At 38.4% G+C, this 27,820-nt stretch overlaps 1 protein-coding gene across 4 annotated transcripts in view; it reads left to right on the top strand.

Annotated features, from left to right (window-relative positions):
- Positions 1-27,820, top strand: part of LOC150086925 (receptor-type tyrosine-protein phosphatase S-like) — a 1,004,071-nt gene that overhangs the window by 128,984 nt on the left and 847,267 nt on the right. For all 4 annotated transcript variants that reach the window (XM_090372826.1, XM_090372825.1, XM_090372828.1 and 1 more), the window contains one exon: positions 11,363-11,497. In XM_090372826.1, the coding sequence (XP_090228952.1) occupies positions 11,363-11,497 (135 nt within the window). The remainder of the gene's footprint in view (positions 1-11,362; positions 11,498-27,820) is intronic.

Here is a 27,820-nt window from a genome sequence, read left to right as displayed (position 1 = left end):
TGCCTCTGTAGCCAGGTGGGCAGGAGCAGCAGTGCATAGCACACGCTTCTTGATTAGACTGGGGTTCGAGCCCGTGACCACCAAATACGGAGGATGCAGAAAGGTCAGGGAATGACCACCGCATATCCCCCGGAGCAATATGGCCTTAGTTGCTAATGCTCCTAAAAACCAAATAACAACAACAACAACGACTGTCTAGCATGCTACAGTGAGATTTTTGAAGAAAAAAAGAAACTAATTGTGCAGTCTTCTATAAAAACATATTTTAAAAAAGTGGAAAACCCAGCTGTTTATTCATTATCAGACACCCTCCCATCTGCACCTAGTGTCACTTATGTGGAAAATATTGAACTCTGATGAAGATATTGATGAGTAAAAGTTGAATACATATGTATGTACAGTACATATATTATGTTAGTACTCATTTTCTTTATTTCTATTTTGTAACTATTTATGTTTTTAATTAAAATTAACAAGTACGATATCTTGTTTTTTTATTCTTTCCTTATTTTATTTTACATTAAGTATCATGTACGATAAACCATAACGCATACATACATTTTAATAAAACATATTGTATAGACCATTTGATGTTTAGTACATGATTTTAATGCTTTGAAATGGCTGCTAACGTATATAATACATATCGTAAAAGCTCAGGAATGCAAGATACACATAACAAACAAAACGTATAACGAACAATTCTTGGAACAGAAATCGTTTGTAAACTGAGAGTTGCCTGTATTTAGTATTAGTAGTGGCCAATGATATTAGAAAGCAAACTTATACAGCATCGCAAAAAAAAAAAAAAAAAAAAAAAATCACTTCCATATTACCTATTCAGAAATTTATTCCAACTACCACTTCCAGAACAACACCAGAGGCAAGTTTATTCCAGCTACCCACTGGCTGAAAGAATTTCCACATGTCTGTCCTTCCATTCTTCCTCAATTTAAATTTATGTCCCCTCATGTATGTTGTCTCAGCAAGAGTAAAGGTACAATACAATACAAAGCCTTAAGTACCTCAATCAGATCTCCTTGCAGGTGCCTACTTTTCATATGCTACAATTTTCAGAACTGAAGTCTTTCTTGGTAAGTGTATCCTTTTGTTCCACTCAGTAATCTCATTGCTCTTCTCTGAACCAATTTGAACAGATCTACATCCTCCCTAAAATGAGGCTTTTGGTCCTGTATGCAATAATTCAAGATGTGGCCTAATCATTGCTTCATGCAATGGAATGATCAGCTACTTATCCCTGCTGGCAAAGTTTGTGTATGTCATTAACAGAACACCATGAACTGCATTGCTTGGAGAGCTTCATGTTTGACTGCTGTTTTTTTTTTTTTTTTTTCCTTTTGTGTCCAGTACCTTGAATGTGGCACCACTCATTTGGTATGTTGTTATTCTGGGATTACTGCTACCCACATGGAGCACCCTGACTTTATATTCTTCAATTACCACTTCTGAGCCTATATATATGCTTAATTTTATTATTATTATTATTATCAGCCAAATGGTGCAAGGAAGCCTGAGGCTTATGCTGCACTAGCCAAAAAAAAAAAAAACATTCCTGGGTTACCCAGAGAGAGAGAGAGAAGTAGAAAGGAATCACCAAGGAAGAGAAGAATGATGATATCCAGCTCAGGCCCCTGGGTGTGCCAAGCCCATACACACCAGATGTGAGCCCCTGGGGATTTTTTTCTGTATCTTCTTTCAGTAGCACACCCTGATTACTATCATTAATCATCTTGTCAACCTTTGTATTTTTCTTCTGCAAACTTAGATGTTAAGCACGATATGGCTTCATTAAATAAATATCGAGAACAACAATGGGCCCAGCACTGAATTCTAGAGGCTTCACTAATAACATCAGTACAAGAAGAGCAGTGCCCATTGATAACCACTTTCAATGGGTTTTTCAATGCATTAATCATCAAATCACATTCATATCACCTGATAAAGAGTTTAAAATGAACACTAAGTGGCCACTTTATTAGGCACACCTACTTAATAGCAAGCTGGTCCCTCTTTTAGCCCTCAGCGATGCCTGAATTCATTTATCATAACATGAACTCAACAAGATGGGAAATCATACTATAGGAATGCTGGTCCAAATTCACTCAGTTGCTTCCCATAGTTATTTATTTCAGGTACGGCCTCCATACTTAGACACAGAATTCAAAGTGCAGTTTCACATTTGCCTTGTACAGTTGTTGCACATTGGTTGTAGATTTCTAATCAGAAGAGTTCATCCCACAAATGCTCAATTGGATTGAGATTTGGTGGCTGAGGAGGCCACTGCAGAAGGCTGAATTCATTCTCATGTTTCTGGAACTCATTCTATGCAACAATTCTGGCCTTGTGACATGGTACATGGTTGCAGTCCTGTTGGAAGAAATATTTGTAGATAGATACACTGAAGCCATGAAGGAATAGAAATTGGAAACAATTTATTATTATTATTATTATTATTATTAGCCAATATGGGGCAAGGAAGCCTGAGGCTTATGCTGCACCAGCCAAAAAAAATTTTGAGTACCCTGAGAGAGAGAGAGAGAGAGAGAGAGAGAGAGAGAGAGAGAGAGAGAGAATGAATCATCAAAATAGAGAAAAATGATGATATCCAGCTCACAAGACCCTGGGTGTACCAAGCCCATACTCACCAGATATGAGCTCCTGGGGGTAAATAGATAACCTGTGGCATCCAAATGTTTCTCTATTTGTATTAAGAGGCTCTGTGCACCAAGAAAACACCCCATGCTATTACACCACCAGTTGCTTTCATTTTCACACTTGGCAGTGGATCCATGGACTCATGCCCTTTTTGCTGTATTCTGGTCCTCTCATCAGCATGAAACAACAGGACTGGGATTTATCAGACCAAGCAACATTTTTCAAATCCTCCACTGTCCAGTTGTTGTTCTGAGCCCACTATAACTGTATTTACTTTCATTAATTATTTTTGCCAACAGGCATGGAAATCAATTTGTTTATTGGTTTTCCTTGCTGATATAGTGTCTTTTTATGTGTGCGTGTTCTACATGGCAGGCATCAATAAATTTCAGCAAATACTGCATTATTATTATGTTAATACTACATTTATCTTGCTTATAGCACTCGGGGTATGTTTAGTTTAATTAATAAAATATTTTTAAAAAAAGTAGTTCATTTTAATGTAATGAAAAAAATAGATTGAAGGTACTAAAAACCAAACATAGCTCTGTGAACAGGATGATAACTCAAATGTTCAGTGTTCAACATTTGAGGTGTCCCTCCAGTGGTGTAACTATGCCAGTGCGGTGCTTTGAGGCCCACAACCAGAAAGGGGGCCCACTGCCCTCCTGTCCGAAACAGAAAAAAATTTAATTGAGAGAAAATGTAAGTTTTTTTTAGTTATGTTTATGATAAAATTTACTATGTCTACGAACAATAATTTTTTTTACACAAAGCATGTTTATTGTTACCTAGCTGCACAGCACAAGCAAAACTGCAGTGAATAGAGGTAAAATGGTATTAGCATATTTGCTGTTTCCAGGGAAATTTTTAAGGATTTTTTATTTTTACCGATTTTTTTTGGTTTTCAGGGAGGGCCACACTAAACTTTATGGCAGGCCTAAAATTGGGGTACGAAGGGCATTGAAAGAGGAGATTGAGCATTTGGCTAATAGACTGGGCTGTCATCTTAATTTGCATGCTTAAAAGGGAGCTGCATATCTTCCTGTGAAAATGGATGAATATTTGGTAGAAATATACTACTATCCAGAAAGAAGTTGTTGTTGTTATTTGGTTTTTAGGAGCATTAGCAACTAAGGCCATATTGCTCCGGGATATGCGGTGGTCATTCCCTGACCTTTCCGCATCCTCCGTATTTGGTGGTGACGGGCTCGAACCCCGGTCTAATCAAGAAGCATGTGCTACACACTGCTGCTCCTTCTCACCTGGCTATGGAGGCGCCCCAGAAAGAAGTGATAAAAGGAAAGATAGATTTAATCAATTTAAACTGATGCATGCCAGCTTAAATTGGTTAAATCTATCTGGTTATTGGTTAAATCTACCACTTTGGCTGTCTTTAGTTAAATGTGTAACCAGACTGAGAGGCACTGTGGCAGTGTTTGACAAGTCTATTTAAAGAAGAGGTTAGAAAAATCATATGAGCATTTTTTAGTTACCAAATTGAAAAGTAGAAGTAATTGCTAATGTGAATTTCACTGACTCATGTTCAAATCACGATCCAAATGTTTTGAAAGACAAATTGAATAACTCAAGATAATGAACTTCTGAATTGCAAACTTCTGGTAAAAGCAGTCCTGAACAGGCCAAACAAGCTGATAGGCATGTTATTTTTGCTTGTGCAGAAAGTCTGTTCATGCTTCTCTCCTCTGGCTTGAATAAAGCAATTTGCTTATGTCTTTTAAATGTTATGCCAACATTTGAGAATCCAAACATACCTGCTCAATCCAGTGTACCTCACATCCAGGCACTGAAGTCATTACTTAATAGTAATAGATATATTGAAGAATGTTATTTGCAGATTTATTTTACTAACAGTTTGTAAATTCTGCTTCTATTTTGGAAGTTGATTATCATAACATTAAACCAGAAGGATGATTCTAACTTAGTTATGGGCATTTCTCTGCCAAGGTCATGACAGTCTAAAACAATGGGGAAATATTCCATTATTTTGTTCTTTGAGGAAGTACTTTATTGCTGCATGTGAATATGTGGCACACAAGTTCCCATTTAAAAAGTGATGTTCTTATAAATAATGAGGTAGCACAAATTTTATCAATTGGCAGTGCATCATTTTCAAATTTGTGATTTTTTGTGGACAAATTTTGAGTATTTCTTGGCATCATTGAAGATAAAGTAACATATGTTTTGCAATGTTAGTTAGCATTAGTTAGCAAAGGCACATGATGCAAGAAAGCAAGCTTATATAGCATCAGCCAAAAAAAAAAAATCCCTTATTTACCCATTCACTCCCTCCAAATGTTTGTCAAGTTCTTCCTTGAATCTATTTAAGCTATCAACTTCAACGACAGATGGAAGTTTGTTCCAGCAATCAACCACCCGCTGGCTAAAGGCAAACTTCCGCATATCTATCCTACAACCGTCTTTCCTCAAGGTTAGGTTAGTTCTGTCAGTTTTAGTGTGTGAACTCTACCAGACACCATTATGAAAGAAGAAAGAATTGATTTGTGGTGATCTTTGATTGGGGAACTGACAAGGGTACAAGGAAGTATGAAATATAACAAATTCAGTCAGGTCAGAATTAAAAAAAAAACAAAGAGTGTAGATATTATCTTTCTGGCAATTATATTATTATCTGTAGATATTATCTTTCTTTTAGAAATGCTCCTTGTAGCCAAGTCTTCCGCCTTTCTTGGAGGCAATGGAAATTAGTTGAGGCCTAACAGAAATTCATAGACAGAAAAGCCTTAGGTAAGCTAATGTTTGAAAGCATCCTGTACTGCTGAATAATCCTGTATGTGTATTTTAATATAAAATATCTATGCTGTCATTGAAATTTATTTTTTTGTGCAGTGTGGACTTTAATAAACCCCCTGCTTTTCCTGAAAACCTCCTGTTTTCCTTTTGTTTTTTGTAAAGAACTCCTCCCTTTTGCAAAAAATCTCTTGTTTTTTTACTTGTATTGACCAAAAATCTCCTGTTTTCCTCCTGCTTAAAATGACCCAACCTTCAGCTTTTTGAAGGTCAAATTTGTGAGCTACTTCTTGAATGTACTTTGTTATTATTGTTGAATAATACAGGAAAGCAAAGTTTATGTCACATAAGCTTAGGGAAAAAATATCATGTACTTTAACTGAGAGATGTAATTATTAAAAATACACATTATCAGAATTGGAAAGGCTTAAATTAAACATACAATTTATATAAATTTACTCTAATATTAATAGCAGAAATGATTTTAAAGTAATTGAAAATGCTGTAATAAAATAAAATGACAAAACTTTAAAGTATGAAGATGGTTTGGAACTACCATAGTTGCAAACTGTGTAACTAATTAGGCATGGTTTAAAACAGTGCTTCCCAAACCTGGGTAAATTACCCAAAATTGGATAAACATGGTTTTTCTTTGGGTAATGACACACTTCGGAATACACATTAAAATTTACCGTAAAAGTGTAGAAGAAGAAGTACTCTGAAGAATGTGATCAGTCAGTGTGCACCAATACTCTAAAACAGCCTAACAAGTATTTATTTGCTATTTAACAAATATGCCATATGCTTGTTATTAGATTCAATCATTTTTGCTGTGCTCCCATGCACGTGGAGAATTGACAAAATACATCTACACGTACCTCTCCCCCTAAACTAAAGTGAGTGAGTCTAGTCTAAACTTTAGGTGCAGTGTGTTGCTAGCTGTGGTGGTGTGAGGTATGTATCGCACTGGCTGTGTTTATAAATCGTATCGTACACATTTGGAAAAGGTAATTTTCATTATATTATTTTTAGTTTATTTAAAATAATATGAATATTCAGATCCTAATTTTCATCTTTTTTCTTACCCAGAATGAGTGCTACCAAATGTCCTTATATGCCATACTTCATTGAGCTAGGTTTCACCTATATCGAAGACAAGGGTGTCATGAAACCAAAATGTGTTGTGTGCTCTGCCATCCTATCCAATGAGTCATTGAAAAAGAGTAAGCTCCAAGACCTTATGAAGCAGAAACATCCAAGCCTTCATCATATTTTCAATGTTTAGAAGGGATTATAAAGAAGCAGTGACTTACTAACAAGGATTCCAAAGCAATTAATCAAAAGGATGCGGGGAAAAGCAAGCTTTGAAGTGGCTTACCTGATTGCAAAATCAAAGATGCCACACAAAATAGGGGAAACGCTCATCCAGCCAGTGCTATTTGCATCAACAAAATAATATGTGGGTCTGACCAAGCACGAAAAGTGGCAGAAGTACCATTGTCCAATAATACCGTTAGTCGCAAACTTGAAATCATTGCTGGAGACATAAAGGCAGAACTCATTCGTCGTATCATTCGGAGTGGTAAGTTTGCTATTCAACTGGACGAAACCATGGATGTTTCCAATGACTCGCAGTTGATGGTCTATGTCCGTTATAAGTTTGAAACCATGATTGAACAAGATCATCTTTGCTGCAACCCTTTGAAAACCACATGTAAAGGAATTGACACATTCCATGCTATTCATGCATTTTTTAGCGAAGAAGATTTAACGTGGATTTCCTGTGTAAAGATTAACAGTGATGGTGCTCCCTCAATGTTGGATCAGTGTTCAGGCTTTATAACTTGTGCAAAGCAATGGAACCCCAAAATTCTGTCAACACGTATGATTCACCGCCAATCTCTGGCCGTCAAAGGTCTTGTTCCTGAACTAGAGGAAGTCATGAAAAACATCATTACCATAGTGAACTTAATCAAGGCAGGTGCTTTAAACACAAGACTTTTCAGAACCTTGTATTCTGAAACTGATTAATTACATAAGAACCTTGTTTTCTATGCGGAGACCCGTTGGCTCTCAAGAGGGAATGATCTGAATCACTTTTTGGAGCTGAGGACTGAAATTGAGATGTTTTTGGTTGAAAAGAACTATGCTCTCATTGAAAGAATTTCCAACATGAAGTGGTTAGATCAGCTTAGTTATTTAGTTGATATTTTCACCAACATGAATGCACTTAATCTGCAACTTCAAGGAAAATAGGATATCTGCAAGTGAAAAAAATAACAGTGTTTCAAGAAAAGCTCGAGTATTGGCTAAATAAAGGCAGAGCAACATAAAATTGCATCATTCCCCACATTTTCTTTGTTTTTAGAGGATGCTGATGAGGTTGATTTCACCGAAATCAAGGATGATGTGATCACCCACTTAACAAAACTATCTTTGCATTTTAAGGAATACTTTCCTGAACTACAAAGGTCTATATCTCAGTGGATTGTAAACTCATTTCTGTGTGACTTGATTGAAATCCCCGATAGTGTTAATAGTTTTGCAGAGCAAATGATGGAGCTTAGGTCAAGCAGTCAGTGAAAAATGTTATTTGAAGAAAAGAAGGACCATTTGGAGTCTTTCTGGTTGACATTTCACAATGAATATCCTGTGGTAGCTAGGAAGGCCATGATGCAATTATTGCCAGTTCCAAGCACCTACGTGTATGAAGTAGAATTTTCCACTTGCCTTCATAAACAGCAGAGAGTGAAACTGTTTGCTGAACCCCAAATACCATGTGAGGTGTGCTCTATCTCCAATTGCTCCCAATTTTGTGGAACTAGTAAATAAGGGGTCATACTATTAGTTAAGAAACACATAAAATCCAAGGAAGTAAAGCCAGTCGACATCGTGGGACAGTGCAGTGTCGAGTCTGTTTGGTGTGACATAAGCATTGGGAGATCAAAATTGAGAGTAGGAGTATGTTATAGGCCTAATCACTCTGATGAGTATAATAAGGAACTGTACAGGGAAATAGAGTGGGCCAGTAAATAAGAGAGTCTTATAATGGGGGATTTTAATTTCCCAGATACTGACTGAAATTTGTGGGTTGGTCACTCACACACCAGCAAGACTTTTGTGGATTTATTGGATGATTGTTTTCTACATCAGCATGTTTGGGAGGCAACTAGAGGGAGTAATGATCTGATTATCAGTAGTGATTCTTCATGCATTAAGAATCTGCAGATAAAGGAACAACTAGGTGGCAGTGATCACAGTGTGCTGAAGTGGGATTTACTCAAAGAGGTGACTACCATAAGGGATAAAGGGAAAGGTTTTTGCTTTTGTAAAGGTGACTATGGTGGTCTGAGACAGTATTTAAATACTATACGGTGGGACCAACTGATGATGTTACCAACAGCAAATTCAAAATGGGAAGCATTCAAAGAAATTCCTTGGAAGCTACTAGGCTTTACATACTAACTAAGAGATATTGTTCAAGGTTTAGGCCTAAATGGATGTCAGATGAACTAATGAGACATGTGGCAGAGAAGAAAAATGCATGGGATACATATAAATTAATGGGTGACATCGAAGCCTATGATAGATATAAGCTGGTCTGTAACAAAGTCACAAAGGAGATTAGGCAGGCAAAGGCAGATTATGAGAAATCCTTGGCAAAGGATGCAAAGAAAAACAACAAAGAGTTCTTTACTTATGTAAACTCTAGGAGGAAAGGGATGAATCAGATTGTTCCACTGGATATTGATGATTCAACTGTTGATGATCCTGCTCAGGTGGCTAACAAACTAAATGAGTATTTTGCATCTACATTCACCCATAAGAAGTTATTCATGGAGGGGAATGATAAAGGTGAGTTAAACTCTGGCAGTGAGCTGGATGATTTTGTAATAACTGAGAGGAAAGTGGAGGAGAAGTTTTTGAAGATAAACATGAAAAAGGCACCCGGTGTGGATGGGATCTATCCAGTTATATTAAAGGAGGCAGCAAAGGAAGTAAGCAAACACTTAGCCATAATTATGAGAGGCTTCTTTGGACTCAGGGGAGGTACCCATGGACTGGAGATGTGCAGATGTGACCCCAATTCACATAGGAGGATCAAAGGGTAACACAAGTAATTATAGACCTATTAGTTTAATTTCTGTTCCAGGAAAATTAATGGAGGCACCGGTTAAAGAAGCACTGCAGGACCATCTGGACAAAACTTCAGTTATAGTTCGGACACAGCATGGTTTTGTTAAGGGAAAGTCTTGCCTGACCAATTTGATTGGATACTATGATGTGGTCACAAAGGAACTGGATGCAGGGAATAACTTTGATATCATATATTTGTATCTTAGAAAGGCTTTTGATACTGTTGCACATGGAAGACTGCTGCACAAGTTGGAGCAGTGTGGTATTGGAGGCAAATTGCTGCTATGGATAAAGGGATGGTTGAGTGGAAGACAGAGAGTGGCAATCAATGGACACTTCTCATTGCGGACTAATGTTATTAGTGGAGTTCCTCAGGGTTCAATATTGGGTCCATTGTTGTTTTCTGTATTTATAAATGATATTGATGACGGCATGTCAAGCTTAATGTCCAAGTTTGCAGATGATACAAGGGTTGGCAGGGTTGTTAAGGACACTAATGACAGTATGCTGCTGCAACAGGATCTAGAAAAGTTGAGCAGATGGGCTGAGAGGTGGCAAATGAAGTTTAACATTGACAAATGTAAAGTACTACATATGGGAAGCAGCAACCCCAGAGCAACGTATCAACTCTGTGGTACTACAACGACAGTGGTAGAGAACGAAAAGGACCTGGGAGTAATTGTGCAGGCAGATATGAAGTTTTCTGACCAGTGCAGATGGTCTGCAAGAGTAGCTCATAGTGTCTTGTCAATGATATACAGGAATTTTTCTAGCAGGGATAAGGAGGTGATTATTCCTTTATATAAGGCTATGGTCAGGCCACACCTTGAGTACTGCATACAGGTCTGGAGGCCTCATTTTAAGAAGGATATAGAGCTGTTGGAATGAGTACAGGAGAAGGGCAACAAGATTAGTGAATGGAACAAAGGGTTGCTCTTATGAAGAAAGGCTTAAAAATTTTGCAAATTACAGTGTCTGGAGACTAGGCACCTCCAAGGTGATCTGATTGAGGTGTATAAAGCCTTGAATGGTTTGAGCATGCTCAATGCTGATGGAATTCTTCCTCTTGCACAGAATAATCATTTGAGAGGGCATAAATTCAAATTGAGGAAAGACAGGTGTAGGATAGATGTGCGGAAGTTTGCCTTTAGCCAGCAGGTGGTTGGTTGGTGGAACACACTTCCATCCTTTGTTGTGGAAGTTGATGGCCTGCCTAAATAAATTTAAGGCTGAACTGGACAGGTACTTAGAATGAATGGAGGGTGAAATAGGAGCATGTTTTTTTTTTTTTTTTTCTTGGCTGATGCTGCATAAGCTTGCTTTCTTGCATCATATGCCTCTACTAATGCTAATGCTAATAAGGTGGCATTATACTCATTAGCTGGGACCTGGGTGTGAAATATTCGTGGTGAATAATTACCAAATTTTTTGTGACTGCAAAAATGTTTAGAGATGTTAAAAATAAAGACATTGCATGAAACATATTGTTTGCTTCCTATTTTTTGCCGATCTCTCTTCACTTGTCATATATGTTTTCTGTGCAGTTAGTGTTTTACCTACATTGAGTAAAAAGGACTTTCTGATAAGCAGTTTTGGGTAATGAAGGAAAACGTTTGGGAAGCACTGGTTTAGAACTGTGTCAAATAAAACTATGTAAAGGTAACTAAATTAGTTATGGGCATAACAGTGTAGTAAATGATTTAGTATTTTGACATTCTGTATTTATATTATTTTTTAATCATATGTTCAATAATTTTGATACGCACTTGTATTTCAGTATGTGAAATAGGAAGATTTGGAGACAACTGTGAATTTATATGCCATTGTAGTGGAGGTCATACAGAATGTGATGGGGATGGATTTTGTAAATCTGGCTGTGAAGCTGGTTGGACTGGTTTTACTTGTCAACAAGGTATTATAAGCGATACATGATATATATATAAGCATTTGTAAAATAAAATATACTGTGAGTGAGCGAGTGTGCGTGCATGCTTGTTTGTTTGTTAGTTAGTTAGGATTTTATGGCGCATTAGCATCTAATGCTATAATGTGCCAAGTCATGAGTGAGTGCGTGCGAGCAGGATGGCTCGAACTGTTAAGTTAGTATTAGTATGCAAGGAAGCAAGCTTATGCAGCATCAGCCAAAAAAAAAATCACTTCTACATCACCTGTCAATTCCCTCTAATAATTTGTTTAGTTTTTGCATAAATTTATTCAATCTATCCACTTCTAGAACAACAGCAGAAGGAAGGTTTTACAATAATCAGGTACACACTGGCTGAAAGCAAATTTCCACATGTCTATCCTTCCATTCTTTCTCAATTTATGTCCCCTCATGCATGTTGTCTCAGCAAAAGTAAGGATGCAATTAGCATTTAGCCTACTCAATCCATTCAAAGCCTTAAACACCTTAATCAGATCTCCTTGCAGGTGCCTACTTTTCATATGCTGCAATTTTCAAAACTGAAGTCTTTCTTTGTAAGAGTATCCTTTTGTTCCACTTATTAATCACATTGCTCTTCTCTGCACCAATTTGAACAGATCTGCATCTTTCCCAAAATGAGGTCTCCCAGCCTGTATAGCCACCTCTCAGCCCATCTGCATAATTTTTCTAGATCTTGTGCAGTGGCATACCCTCATTATTGTCATTAACCATGCCCACCTTTGTCATCTTAAAACTCAGACATTAAGTATGATATGCTTTCATCAATATCATATCCTGTAATTTGCAGAACCAGAGTAGTAGTAGTAGTAGTAGCAGTGGCATGTGATGCAAGAAAGCAAGTGTATGAGCTTATGCAGCATCAGCCAAAAAAAAAAAAAAAAAAATCACACCATTCCCTCCAAATGCCTGTCCAGTTCCTCCTTAAATTTATTCAACCTATCAACTTCCACAACGACAGATGGAAGTTTGTTCCAGCAATTAACCACCCGCTGGCTAAAGGCAAATTTACGCACATCTATTCTACATCTGTCTTTTCTTAATTTGAATTTATGCCCCCTTAGGTTCGTAATCTGAACAAGTGGAAGGATCCCATCAGAGTCTTTCTTAGTAAGAGAGACTTATATTCACTCACTAATCTCACTGCTCTTCTCTGCACGAATTTGAACAGATCCATATCCTTCCCAAAATGAGGCCTCCAGGTCTGCATACAGTACTCAAGTTATGGCCTGACCATTGCTTTATACATTGGAATAATTATCTCCTTATCCATGCTGGCAAAGTTACTTTCTCCTACTGTGAACTGTCCTATCAACCTGTCTGCACTGCTCAGAGAACTTCATCTTACCCCAAGTTTTTTTTTTTTATCTACTACCCTTAGATGCCAATGCACCATAAAACAACAAACAACAATAACAACATCTCCACTAAGCTGAGTGTAGTACCACACAGTTGGTATATTATTTTGAGGTTACTGCACCCCATATGCATTATCTTGCATTTATCAGTGTTATAGGCCTAATGACGCTGATGAGTATAATAAGGAACTGTACAGGGAAATAAAGTGGACCAGTAAATCAGAGTCTTATAATGGGGGATTTTAATTTCCAAGATATTGACTGAAATTTATGGGTTGGTCACTCACACACTAGCAAGACTTTTGTGGATTTATTGGATGATTGTTTTCTACATCAGCATGTTTGGGAGGCAACTATTAATTTTTATTAAATACATAGTTTAACTTCAGTGTTAAACTATGTATTTAATAAATGCAATCAGTATTAAACTATATGTTTAACACTGATAAATGTAGTGTTAATTGTCGGGGAAACGGTAAATATGTTGAGCAAGAATGACAGGTGGAATAGGACCACAGTATGTTTGCCAGGGACAAAAGAAGTAGATGATGTTATAGAGCAGATATCATCTTTTAAGGGCACAAAAGGTATTATTGTTGTACAAATTGGCACTGATGATATTAAGAGTAGGAGATCTGAAGGGGCGCATCCGTAGCCAGGTGGTCAGGAGCAGCAATGCGTAGCACACTCCTCTTGATTAGACCTGGGTTCGAGCCCGTGACCACCAAATATAGAGGATGCAGTAAGGTCAGGGAATGAGCACCGCATATCCCAATGGAGCAATATGGCCTTAGTTGCTAATGCTTCTAAAAAAAACCAAATAACAAATAACAGATCTGAAGGCTTACCTAAGAAAGAAGGCAATGTTGGGAAAAAGTTGCAAGTTACGATTGAATTTGAAAGTGTGCAATTTTGACAAGATGATAGGAGAGAGAGAGAGTATATGTTGAGAGCTTTCAATCACTTCAGCCCTGGACAGAATGTGCAAGGCTCATGGGGTAGAATTTTTCTCATCATGGTCTGTGCTTGTTAAGAGGAGAGACTGCTTTTATGGCATAAATTTGAATAGAAAAGGATGCAAGAATGAATATTTGCTAATGCTATCGGGGCAGTGATAGATGGGTCAGAAAACTGCTAGCTTGGGGAGATACACAGACTAATAATTTAGCTAGGGCCACAGGCAGGGGTGAAAGTGATTCTTACATTGTGACTATTGGTATGTGTGGGAGCCTGGAAAACAAGAAGTCTGGAATTTTAGGCCATGCTGTGGGTTATCATGGAACAAACAAATATATGGGCTGTGTACTAGAGTAACTAAGAGTAACAAAATGTGTATGTATACTAGTATGTACATTAATTCTAAGCACACGCTTCTTGATTAGACTGGGGTTCGAGCCCGCCACCACCAAATACGGAGGATGCGGAAAGGTCAGAGAATGACCGCTGCATATCCCGGAGCAATATGGCCTTAGTTGCTAATGCTCCTAAAAACCAAATAACAAATAACAAACATTAATTCTAGGAGCATCTGGTCCTTGAGGTTGTCACAGACATTCTCTCAGATATGCCAGACAAGCTGTACTTGCTACCTTAGAGTCTAAAACACTGATGGAACTGATATTCGGGTGACATTCAAGTCAAGTGGACCCAATTTCGGCAAATTCTGGATGGTCTGTGACAGCCAAATCCTCTGATTGCACTTTCACGATGGTGGGACTGTTATTAATGCTTTGTATAACCTCCATGCACAGTCACACTGTGGGTGACTACCCAGGTGTGAATCAACGTAAGCAGTGGTCAAGGTGTGGCGCCCACACCATATGAAGGAATGCCGCCCCTCTATGTTACCAGGCAATACTAGGTGGTAGGTGACTCTCATCAACAGGTGCAATACCACCACTTCGCTTATTGGAAGCTTGAAGTGGTGGAACCCATGTTTAGTCTCCAGAGCTAAGTTCTGGTCAACCCTTCCCCATCTCTTCCATCATGCAGTATTATTATCATTATTATTAGCTATATGGTGCAAGTAAGGCTTACTTGCACCTGAGGCTTATGCTGAAACAGCCAAAAAAAATTCCCGAGTTACCCTGACAAAGAGAGAGAGAGAGAGAGAGAGAGAGAGAGAGAGAGAGTCAAAAGTAGAAGGGAATCACCAAGAAAGAGAAGAATGATGATATCCAGCTCAGGATCCTATGACTGATGGCTTTTGATGTTACGATGAACATCATGGCAAGACCCGATCTTCCTTACATTTCGACAGTACAACTCTAAAATGGTGTTCCCAGGCTAGCTGCTAGTTAGTACACCAGACCGAAGATATTGATAACTCTTTAGGAGGCTTCCGGATCAGCTAGTGTATAAACTTGCTACCTCTACTCTGCCGGATAGTGACTGGAGGGAGTCCAAGTAGTGTGTATGCACGGGGATGGGGGGGGGCATTGTCGAAGCCACGTTATGTCTGGGATCTGGGTATATTCTTACCATGTGTATGCCATATCCAAAAATTTCATTACTTCATACAGCATGTCCCCCCCCCACACTTTTTCTTACTATTGAATACACCATGAATTGTCAAACTAATAGAGTAAGCTTCTCTGCAAAAAGATCTAAACCACATCCTAGTTCATTTCACAAATATATGTGCTCTCAGTTCTAATCTCAATGATGTCCATTTCCACTTGCAGTCTGCCAAACCCCATGTACTTTTTCTGACAGAATCTCAGTTATCGGTTGATTCACCTACTGCTCATCTCAGTTGCCCAAATTATTCACTGTATGATTCCTTTCGCCTCAAAGGTGGTACTTATGCATATGTCCGTTCCGATATTCCCTGTCAGAGACTTGGTAATTTGGAATCTCCCCTTTTTCATCTTCTCTAGCTTAAAATCTGTCTGCCTCATTGTGTAAAATTCATCTGTTGTCTCTACCGTTCTCCTAACTCCGCTAATCACTTGGAGCTCTTTGACTTCCTCTCTTTGCAACTTGACTTTCTCCAGTCCAACTTTCCTAACAGTGAGGTAATTTTCCTTGGTGATTTTAATGTTCACAACTCCAGCTGGCTTCCGTTTTCTAATTACACTGACCCAGCTGGTCGAGATGCTGAAGCTTTTGCAATTAATAATGACCTTGCACAGATTGTTCATTTACCTACAAGAATACCGGACAATCCTAATCATACAGCCAACACGCTTGATCTTTTTCTCACAAACAACCCTTCTAAGTACACGGTCAAAGTGAGAGGTCCTTTGGCACTTCAGATCACAAAAAACTTGGTGATTGTCTCTTCTCCATTGGAGCCTTTATCTCATGGCTATTCCCTACCTCGTGTTGTTTGGCATTACAAGAATGCAAAATGGGATGACCTACGAGATTTCTTTTCTTCTTTTCCTTGGTTTACTGTTTCTTGCAAGAATGGAATCCTTTATCCCCACACTCCACTTTAAAATCTCATCCTTTATCTAAACCTTGGTTTTCCAATGAATGTGCTAAGGCTGTTCAAGGGAAGAACGTTGCATATCGTAATTGGCTTGTTTCCATTCTTCAATTTCATTTTCTGCCTACACCAAAGTTCGCAACAAATGTAAAGCAGTTATTAATTAGTCCAAACTAGATTTTGAACAGGCTAAGAGTAGAAAACTTGCTTCTTGCCCTAATGGTAGCCGAACATTCTGGTCTCTTGCCAAAGCTATTGGCCGCAACTTTTGCCCATCTCTGCTCCCACCTCTTTCAAAACCAGATTGTTCTGTTGTCACTTCAGCCAAGGATAAAGCTAACCTGCTAGCATTCCATTTTTCTTCCAACTCATGTATTAATGATCTTGGTAAAACACCTACCACCATTCCCAACACACTCCATTCAATGCCTAGTGTGGTCTTCCGTCAAAAGGATGCCAGAAGGATTTTGACGAACCTTGATGCTAAGAAAGCTCCAGGTCCTGGTAGTATTTCTCCACTTGTTCTCAAAACCCGTGCTCCTGAACTTACTTCTGTTCTTTGCTGCCTTTTTTCACTTTCTTATTCCATAGATGTTTTTCCTTCTGCTTGGAAATTTGCTCATATCCAGCCAGTTCCTAAAAAGGGTGACAAACCCCTCCCATACAGTTATCATCCCATTGCAATTACTTCTACTCTTTCTAAAGTAATGCAGAAATCAATTAACTGTCAATTCTTAAACTACCTAGAAACCTTCTGTCTGATCAACAATCAGCAGTATGGATTCCATCAGTGTCGATCCACTGGTAATATTCTGGCTTATGTTACCCATTTATGGATAAATTCAATGGAAATGTTCGGTGAAACACAAGCAGTTGCTCTTGACATCTCAAAGGCTTTCAATCGTTTGGCATAAAGGTCTTCTAAATAAGCTTCCATCTTATGGTTTGCCAACTGTTTTTTGTAATTGGTTATCCAGTTTTCTCTGTAATCGCTCACTGAGGGTGATGGTAGATGGCTCTTTGTTTTCTAACTTCTCCACTAATGCTGGTGTCCCCCAAGATTCAGTTCATTCCCCCACTCTTTTCCTCTTGTATATTAATGACCTTCTTCCGCTGACTGGAAATCTTATCCATAGTTTTGCCGATGATAGTACATTGCATTCCACTTTCCATTTTGAGAAACCTTCCCTTTCTCAATCAGCTTCAAATTGTCAAATATCTGCTACCAATTCCTTAAATGCCACTGCCGGTAATTCTCCAGTGGGGCAAAGACCACTTAGTTGATTTCAGTCCTTCTAAAACTCAGTCCTGTCTTATATCTCGAAAAAAGGATTCTTCTGCTCCTATGCTTATCTTTGGTGACACTCCGATTTCTAGGTAAGATGATATATCTCTTTTGGGGATTACCCTTGTTTCTAATCTCTCTTGGCACAAGCACATTACAAATATTGCTTTCTCTGTTTCTCTTTTGCTCTCGGCATTACCTTTCTTGCAAACAGATGTTGACTCTGTACAAATCGCAAATACGCCCTATCATGAAATATTGTTCCCAAATCTGGGGTAGTGCCCCCCAAAACCTCTGTCTCGGGCATCTAAATTCCAATCAGAAGAGGGCAGTTAGGTTAATTAATGATTCATCTCTAACAGAGTCTCCACTTGCTGTCTCATAGATGTACTGTTTCTGCTGCATGCCTCTTCTACAGATATTTCCATGGGCACTGTTCTTGTGAATTGGCCTCTATAATTCCTACTCTCTTTTTCAAAACAGTCCAAACACGTGCTGCCACCAGCCAACATCGATTTATTGTCCAACTTCAAACTCACAGAACCAACTTTTAATCATCCTCGTTTATTCATTCAACTGCTGTTTTTTGGAACAACCTTCCTTCATACGTATTTCCTGAAAATTGCAGTGTACAGAAGTTCATGTCTAATGTCAACAAATATCTTCTCTCATCTTTTCAACCTTCAACCCAACATGGTACTAAGTACTATAGGTTCTAATACCTCTCGTGTTTGGGGTTTTCATTAAAAAAAAAAAAAAAATTTTAATAAATTTGAAGTACTGATTGAGTCAGCAAAAGCAGACATTGTAGGAATAGCAGGGACATGGTGTCACTCAGACATTAGTAATGCTGAATTTGAATATAGTGAGTATAATGTATACAGGAGGATAGACAGGACAGGATAAGTGGAGGGAGTTAAGAAACATATTAAATATAAGGCACTGCATCTAGTTGTCATGGGTGACGAGTGCAATGTTTGAGTCAGTTTGGTGTGATATATGCAATGGGAAAACAAAATTGAGAGTGAAGTTTGTTATAGGCCTAATGACTGTGATGAGTATACCTAACAGCTATACAGAGAAATAGAGTGTGCCAGCAAATCAGAATGTCTCATAAAGGAGGGGGGGGGTTTAACTTTCCAGATGTTGGCTGGAATTTGTGGGTTGGTTACTCACACACTAGAAAGACTTTTGTGGATTTCTTGGATGACTATTTTCTACAGCAGCATGTTAGAGATGCAACAAGAGGAAGCACTACTCTTGATCTGGTTATCAGCAGTAATTCTTCCTGCATTAAGAATCTGAAGGTAAAAGACCTAATGAGTGGCAGCGATCACAGTGTATGAATGTGGCTATGTGGTATATATATGGTTTATATGGTATTAATTAAAGGGTTTTGCTTTCATAATGGTGACTACAATGGTCTTGGACAGTTTCTAAACCTTTAAAGGTTTAGATAAACTAAATGAATGTAAGGTGAACTATTCAGACATGTGGTAGAGAAGAAAAGTGAATAGGATGCATATAAATTATCAGATGATTTCAGAGCCTATGGTAAGTTTTTTTTTTTTTTTTTTTGTTTTTTGGTTTTTAGGAGCATTAGCAACTAAGGCCATATTGCTCCGGGATATGCGGTGATCATTCCCTGACCTTTCCGCATTCTCCGTATTTGGTGGTGACGGGCTCAAACCCCGGTTTAATCAAGAAGCGTGTGCTACGCACTGCTGCTCCTTCCCACCTGGCTATGGAGGCGCCCCTATGGTAAGTATAAATTAGTCTCTAGTCAAGTCTTCTGTAATCTATAATCAAGCAGCAAAGACGTCTATGCTTATATTAACAATTGAAGGAAGGTGGTTGAATCACATTGGGCCACTAGATGTCTATGGGTTAACTGTTGACAACCCTGCTCAGGTTGCAGACCAATTGAATAGGTATTTTGCATTTACATTCACACATGAGAAATTCTTTAGAGAGTGTGAAGAAATTAGGTGCCAACTCAGTGTTCTGATGGGAATCAATGAGAGTTTGAAGAGTAGGGTAGGTGCCTTTGAAGGATTTAAAATGGGGCCCATCAAGCTCTCAGCTGCCCAACTCAATACCAGAGCTCACTCTTGTGCATAGGCAATCTTCAAGGCAGGATTCACTGGTCCTACAGGAGCTGGTTATTTTTGGTGACTCTGTTTTCAGAAAAACGGGAAATATATTGTGCAAAAAGGATAGGTGGAATAGGACCAGGGTATTTCTGCCAGGGGCAATAGTTGATGATGTTGTGCAGATATCATATTTTAAGGATATAAAGGGTGATATTTTTGTATATGTTGGCACTAATGACATTAAGAGTAGGAGATCTGCAGATTTACTTAGCATATACAGGTCAATGTTGGAAAAAAGTTGTGAGCTACGCTTAAATCAGCACCTAAAATGAATAATCTGTCAGTCTCTTATACTGACTACAGGAAAATAATCCCTAGAAAGATATATTTGCAGTGGCAAGACTCGTGGCATGAGCAGGTAACAAGCAAACTATATCAGATTAAGCCTCTAATCAAACCATGGCAGTCTAGTATACACAGGGTTCGTAAGAGGAAGTTATTCTTGCTCAGCTCCGCATAGGACACTTGTCTGACTCATTCTTTTCTGCTTAGGGCTGATGACCTTACTATGTGCGAGAAATGTGACACCATATTATCAACTAAGCATATTTTAACTGAATGTACCAGTTTTAGCAATGCACATTTTAATGATTTTAACTATCTGACTGAGCCTTATACACTCAGTCAGATTTTATGCGGCAATGGCCATGTTTCAGCAGTTTTTAATTTTTCACAAGTCACTAATATGTATACACTTATTTAATATAAATAGCTTGTATTTACTTCTATACTAATTTTTATATATTGATGCATATATATATAACTTTTGACGAGGTAATCTTTTTAAAGGTTACCAAAATCTCAACCATTTTAAATTTTACTTGTGATGTAGCACTTTATAATCATAGTCATATTTGCAACATAAAAAACCAAAACCAAACCAAACCCTCAGGTGATTATTCGTGCATTAAGAATCTGCAGAAAAAGAAACCACTAGGTGGCAGTGATCACAGTGTATTGATGTGGAATTTACTGAAAGATGCACCTACCATCGGGGATAGTAGTAGTAGTAAAGGCATATGATGTAAGAAAGCAAGCTTATGTAGCCTCGGTCAAAAATAAAAAATAAAATCCCATTTCACACATCCATTCCCTCTAAAAGTTTGTCCAGTTCCTCCTTGAATTTAATTAAGCAATAAACTTCGACAATGACAGTTGGAAGTTTGTTCTAGCAGTCAACTACCTAGTCTAGAAGTTTGTTCTAGCAGTCAACGCAGGTACCTAGTCTCCAGATACTGAAACTTGCAGGACTTAAGCCTTTCTTTGTAAGCGTATCCCTTTGTTTTTACCAAACTTGTTGCCCTTCTCTGTACTCGTTCTAGCAACTCTATTCATTCTTCCTAAAATTATTCCTCCAGACCTGTACGCAGTACTCAAAGTGTGGCCTGACCATTGCCTTATACAGAGGGATAATCATCTCCTTGTCTCTGCTAGCAAATTCTCACATGCTCGTATCATTGAAAAACTCCATGACCTGCTCTGGCGGCTGTCTGCACTGCTCAGAAAACTTCATATCTAACTGCACAATTCCTCCGAGATCTCTTTCATTCTCCACCTCCCTGAGTGTAATACCACACGATTGGTATGTTTCTCTTGGGTTACTGCTGCCCATATGCAGTACTTTGCATTTGTTAATGTTAAACTTCAGTTGCCACTTCTCAGCCCATTTGAACAACTTTTCTAGATCCTGTTGCTGTAGCATACTGTCTTTACTGTCGTGAACAACCCTGCCAACCTTTGTATCATCTGCAAACTTGGACATTAATCCTGATATACCTTCATCAATATCATTGATGAATACACAAAACAACAATTGGCCCAGCACTGAACCCTGGGGAACTCCACTAATAACATTTGTCCACGATGAGCAGTGTCCATCGATTACCACTCTCTGTCATCTCCCATTCAACCATCCCTTTATCCATTGCCGCAACTTGCCCTTAATGGCATACTGCTCCAATTTGTACAGCAGTCTTCCATGTGCAACAGTATCAAGAGGTTTCCTGAAATTCAAGTATATGATATCAAAATTGTTTTTTCCATCAAGTTCCTTTGTGATCACATCGTAGTATCCAATCAAATCGGTGAGACAAGACTTCCCCTTACCAAACACATGCTGTGTCTGAAATATTACTGCAGTCTTGTCTAGGTGATCCCATATCACCTATTTAACCAGTGATTCCATTATTTTTCCCTGAATAGAAGTTAAACTAACAGGTCAATAATTATGTGTCACCCTTTGAACCCCCTCTGTGAATTGGGGATACATTTGCACATCTCCAGTCCATGGGGGCCTCTCCCTAATCTAAGGATGCTCTCATAATTATGGCTAAAGGTTTGATAACTTCCCTGACTGATTCCTGCAATATAACTGGATAGATTCCATCCACCCCACATGCGTTTTTTTATATTTAACTTCAACAATTTCTACTCCACTTTGCTCTCAGTCATTACAAAATCATGTAGCTTCCTGTTAGAGTTTGATAAACTTTGGCATTCCCCTCCTTGAATAAATCAGCTTCTTGAGCATGATCATCAATAGTCAAACCATCTATGTTCAGTGGACCAATCTGTTTCATCCCTTGCCTTATAGAGTTTAACATAAGTAAAGAATTCTTTGCTGTTTTTATTTGCATCCTTTGCCAGTGATTTCTCATAATCTGCCTTTGCATGCATAACCTGCTTTGTGACTTGATTACAGACTAGCTTATATCTGCCATAGGCTTCTGTGTCACCTGATAATTTATATGCATCCCATGCATTTTTCTTCTCTGCCATGAGCCTCATTAGTTCATCTGACATCCATTTAGGTCTGAACCTTGAACAGTATCCCTTAGTTGGTATGAAAAGCCTAGTAGCCTGCAAGATTAAGTCCGTGAAGGCTTCCTATTTAGAATTCACCATTGGTATAATCATGAGTTGATCATTGATCACACTGAATTTAATTTAAAAACTGTCAATACTTTATATTTGTCAGTGATAAACTACAGTTGCCACTTCTCAGCCATCTGCCAAAATTTTCTAGATCCTGTTGCAGTAGCACACTGCCATTACTGTCATTAACAAACTTCCGAACTTCATATCATCTGAGAACTTCGACACTAAGCCTGATATACCTTCATCAATATCATTGATAAATATACAAAATGGCAGTTGGCCCAAGAACGAACCCTGTGGGACTCCACTAATAACATCAATCCATGAAGAGCAGCATCCATTGATTACCACTCTCTGTCTTCTCCCACTCAACTACCCTTTTATCCATTGTAGCAACTTACCCTTAATACCATACTAATTTGTACTCCAAGTTGTACATAATCTTCCATGCGTAATAGTGCCAAAAGCTTCCCTGAAATCCAAGCATATGATATCAATATTATTTTTTGCATCTAGTTCCTTTGTAACCACATCATAGTATCCAATCAAATTTGTCAGAGAAGACTTCTCCTTACCAAACCCATGCTGTGTCTGAATTATTGCTGCAGTCTTGTCTAGATGATCCTGCAATGCATCTTTAACCAGTTACTCCATTATTTTATCTGGAACAGAAGTTAAACTGCCGGTGTGTAATTACTCGTGGAACCTTTAGATCCCCCTTTGTGAACTGAGGATATATTTACACGTCTCCAGTCTGTGGAGACTACCCCTGAGTCCAAGGATGCTCTCATAATTATGGCTAAGGGTTTGCTTAGTTCCTTTGCCACCTATTTTTAAATAACTGAATAGATCCCATCCACCCCAGGTACCTTTTTTATGTTTAACTTCGGCAATTTCTCCTCCACTTTGCTCTCAGTTATTACCTAATCATTAAATCCATTTTATAGTTTGATAAACATTTGGCATTTTCCTTCCTTAATAACTTCTCATGTGTGAATATAGATGCAAAATACTCATTCAGATTATCAGCTACCTGAGCGGGATCATCAACAGTTGACCCATCGATATCAAGTGGACAAATCTGATTCATCCACTTCCTTCTAGAGTTTATATAACCAAAGAAGTTGTTGCTGTTTTTCTTAGCATCCTTTGCCAAAGATTTCTCGTAATCTGCCTTCGCTTGCCTAATCTCCTTTGCGACTTAATTACAGACTAGTTTATATCTGCCTTAGGTTTCTGTGTTGCCTGATAATTTATATTCATCCCATGCATTTTTCTTCTTTGCCACCAGTCTCATAAGTTCATCAGACATCCATTTAGACCTAAGCTGAATAATATTTCTTAATCGCTATGAAAAGCCTAGTAGCTTCCATGATTAATTCCTTGAATGCTTCCCACTTAGAATTTGCTGTTGGTAACATAATCAGTTGGTCCCACTGTACGGAATTTAAAAATTGTCTGAGACCACTGTAGTCACCTTTAAGGAAGCAAAAACTCTTCCCTTTACCCCGATGCCAATTATATCTTTAAGTAAATCCCACATCAGTACACTGTGATCACTGTCATCTAGTGGTTCCTTTATCTCCAAATTCTTAATGCACGAATAATCACTGGTGATAACCAGATCAAAAGTATTACCCTCTTTGGTTGTCTCTTGAACATGCTGCTGCAGAAAACAATAATTCAATAATTCCACAAAAGTTTTGCTAGTGTGCGAGTGACCAGCCTACAAGTTCCAGTCAATATCTGGAAAGTTAAATTCCCCCATTAAAAACAAACTGATTTACTGGCCCACTCTATTTCTCTGCAGAATTGTTTGTTGTACTCATCAGAGTCATTAGGCCCATAACACACTCCTACTCTCATTTTTGCTTTCCCAGTGCTTAGTCACACCAAAGACTCAACATTGCACTGTTCATCTATATCAACTGGATGCACTTCCTTAGATTTTATGTTTTTCTTAATTAGCAGCATAACTCTTCCTCCGTTCCTATCCTATCTATCCTTTCTGTACCCATTGTATCCCGGAAATTCCAATTCTGCATTCCTAATATCTGTGTGATATCATATCTCTGATATCTCAACAATATCCGCCTTTGTTGTCTTGACCAGAACTTAAAATTCATCAAATTTATTTACTATCCTTCTTGCATTGGTGTACTTGCAAGTATACATGCACCTATTCTTATTCTTAATTACCCTAACACAGCCCATGTATTTATTGGTTTCATGATGCTTGTCATCATTCCCTGAAACTCCCTGCACCCCACCCTCCAGGCCGTAGCTCATTCTAATGGGAGTAATGGGAGAAAACACCTTCACCTTTGCCTGCAGCTGCTTTTAACCTTTTTGTTTGTGAATCCCCCCCCAATCTAGCAGTTTTCCGTCCCAACTAACGATGTGCCGATAGCATCAGTAAACACTCCTGCACCCCTTCTATTTAAGTGTATCCCATCTCGGTAGAAGCAGTCTCTCTTGTTAACAAGCACAGACCATGCTGAGAAAAATTCTACCCCATGAGCCTTGCACAATCTCTCCAGGTCCAAATTGATTGATAATTCTTTCATTATATACTCCCTCCTCTTGTGTCTGGGCAGAATTGCACACTTTCAAATTTAACCCTAACTCATGACTTTTTTCCAACATCGACCTGTACTTGTTAAGTAAATCTGCAGGTTTCCTACTCTTAATAACATTAGTGCCAACATGTACAACAATATCACACTTTGTTCCATTAAAAGTTGATATCTGCTCTAGAACATCAGGAACTTTTGCTCCTGCCAGACATACCCTGGTCCTTTTCCATATGTCGTTTTTACTCAATATATTACTCATCTCCCTGATAATAGAGTTACCAACAATAACTAACTCCTGTGGGACCAGCACATTCTGCCTTGAATGCTGCTGTGTTGCCTGATGCACAAGATTGAGTTCTGGCATTGAGTTGGGCAGCTGAGAGCTTGATGGGCCCCTCAGGCACCTCCGTAGCCAGGTGGGAAGGAGCACCAGTGCGTAGCACATGCTTCTTGATTAGACCGGGGTTCGAGCCCGTCACCACCAAATACGGAGGATGCGGAAAGGTCAGGGAATGACCACCGCATATCCCGGAGCAATATGGCCTTAGTTGCTAATGCTCCTAAAAAAAAAAAAAAAAAAAAAAAAAAAAAAAAACCAAATAACAAATAACAAAATGGGCCCCTCATATTAATTTCTTCAAGGGCATCTACCCTACACCTCAAACTCTCATAGGTACCCATCAGAATGCCGAGTTAGTGCCCAATTTCTGGACACTCTCTGCAACTAGCAGACATAAAGACATCTTCCTTGGCTAGATGATGTTCTGTTCCAGAGAGTTTGGCAAACATTTCACAAGTTGCACATTTTTTTAGGCTGTGATGCATTGGAGAATTGCCAATCTCAGTTCTCCCTTAGGCATCTCCGTAGCCAGGTGGGAAGGAGCAGCAGTGCATAGCACATGCTTCTTGATTATACCTGGGTTCGAGCCCGTCACCACCAAATATGGAGGATGCGGAAAAGTCAGGGAATGACCACCGCATATCCCGGAGCAATATGGCCTTAGTTGCTAATGCTCCTAAAAACCAAATAACTAACTAACTCAGTTCTCCCCCAAGTTACAGCACACCTCCCACTTTGTTGCTTTGCTGCTCTAGTCTGGTGCATGATATTGAGAATTAATAAGATCAAAAAATAAAAAATAATTAATTATCAATACTACACTATCTAATAGAATCCTAAATGCAGTAATATGTATTATGCTATATAGTTTTACGTTAGAGCTACCTATTTACCACAATAAAAAATTTGATTTCCCTACCACTCTCTATATGAAAACAATGTCTGCGAGTTTCAAACGAAACAATGGTTTTACTTATATTAAACAGCAACCTACAAAAACTCTGTCTAAATTAAAAATAAAAATAACCAGCATAACTAGAACTATTAGGCTACTTATAAAGTACAATATAATATAACAATTAAGTAAATATAATGGCAAACACTTATCGCTTTTTGGAGCCTGTAATTCACATCTGGAATTTTTAAAGAGAGTCAGCATCCTCTTGTTTTCATATGAGACTTATGCACAAGGGGATGTAAATTTATATTGAAAAAGGTTGGCTGCAGAATAGATGTGGTGAAATTTGTATTCATCCAAAGGATAATTGATTGTTGGAAAAAACTTTCTCTTAGTGTCATAGAAACTGGTAGTTTGAATAAAAATTTAAGGGATATTTAAACAAATTATTGGAGGTAATTGTAAATGAAGTGGGTTTTTTTTTTTTTGGCTAGTTCTGGATAAACTTTTCTTCCATGCATCATATTGCCAATACTAATACTAATAAACTTTTGCTGTCTAATTAATTCAGTTACAATAATTACATTAAAGTTATTCATTTTAGTGTAATTTCATAATTTCTGGACACTCTCTGCAACTAGCAGACATAAAGACATCTTCCTTGGCTAGATGATGTTCTGTTCCAGAGAGTTTGGCAAACATTTCACAAGTTGCACATTTTTTTAGGCTGTGATGCAATATAATATAATATTCCTATTGTGTACTATAAATCTTAACACAAAGGGGAAGGCGGCGCCTCGGTAGCCAGGTGGGAAGGAGCAGCAGTGCGTAGCACATGCTTCTTGATTAGACCGGGGTTCGAGCCCGTCACCACCAAATACTGAGGATGCGGAAAGGTCAGGGAATGACCACCGCATATCCCGGAGCAATATGGCCTTAGTTGCTAATGCTCCTAAAAACCAAATAACAAACAAACAACAACAAAGGGGAAGGCATTGAATTTATTAGTACCCTTAAGAAATGATTGAGTAGGTGGTAGGAGATTAGGAATTCAGAAATCTTGAAATGAATGGACTTTATTAGAACAAGAAGGTACCACCTCAGATTTATTGAATTTAGTTTACTATATATATATATATATATATGTATATATATATATACACGAGGTGTGTCTAAAAAGTAATGAGACTGAACGCATGGCTCGAAAACTGGCAACTGTAGCCATGCCTCTGACAACAACTGAGACGTACATTCTTACTTGATGTTCAGTGCAAGTTTCAACTCGATAGCGTTAACACGTCTGACTTGACAAGCAAGTTGTGTAAGTGTGTGTGTATGTAGTAGTGATGCGTTACGAAAATGGAAAAACGAAA

Source organism: Mastigoproctus giganteus, chromosome 4 (assembly GCF_048544385.1).
Source record: "Mastigoproctus giganteus isolate SK-2022 chromosome 4, ASM4854438v1, whole genome shotgun sequence".
NCBI lineage: Eukaryota > Metazoa > Arthropoda > Arachnida > Uropygi > Thelyphonidae > Mastigoproctus > Mastigoproctus giganteus.
The sequence above is the reverse complement of the archived record's forward strand: the minus strand, read 5'-3'. Positions and strand labels throughout refer to the sequence as shown.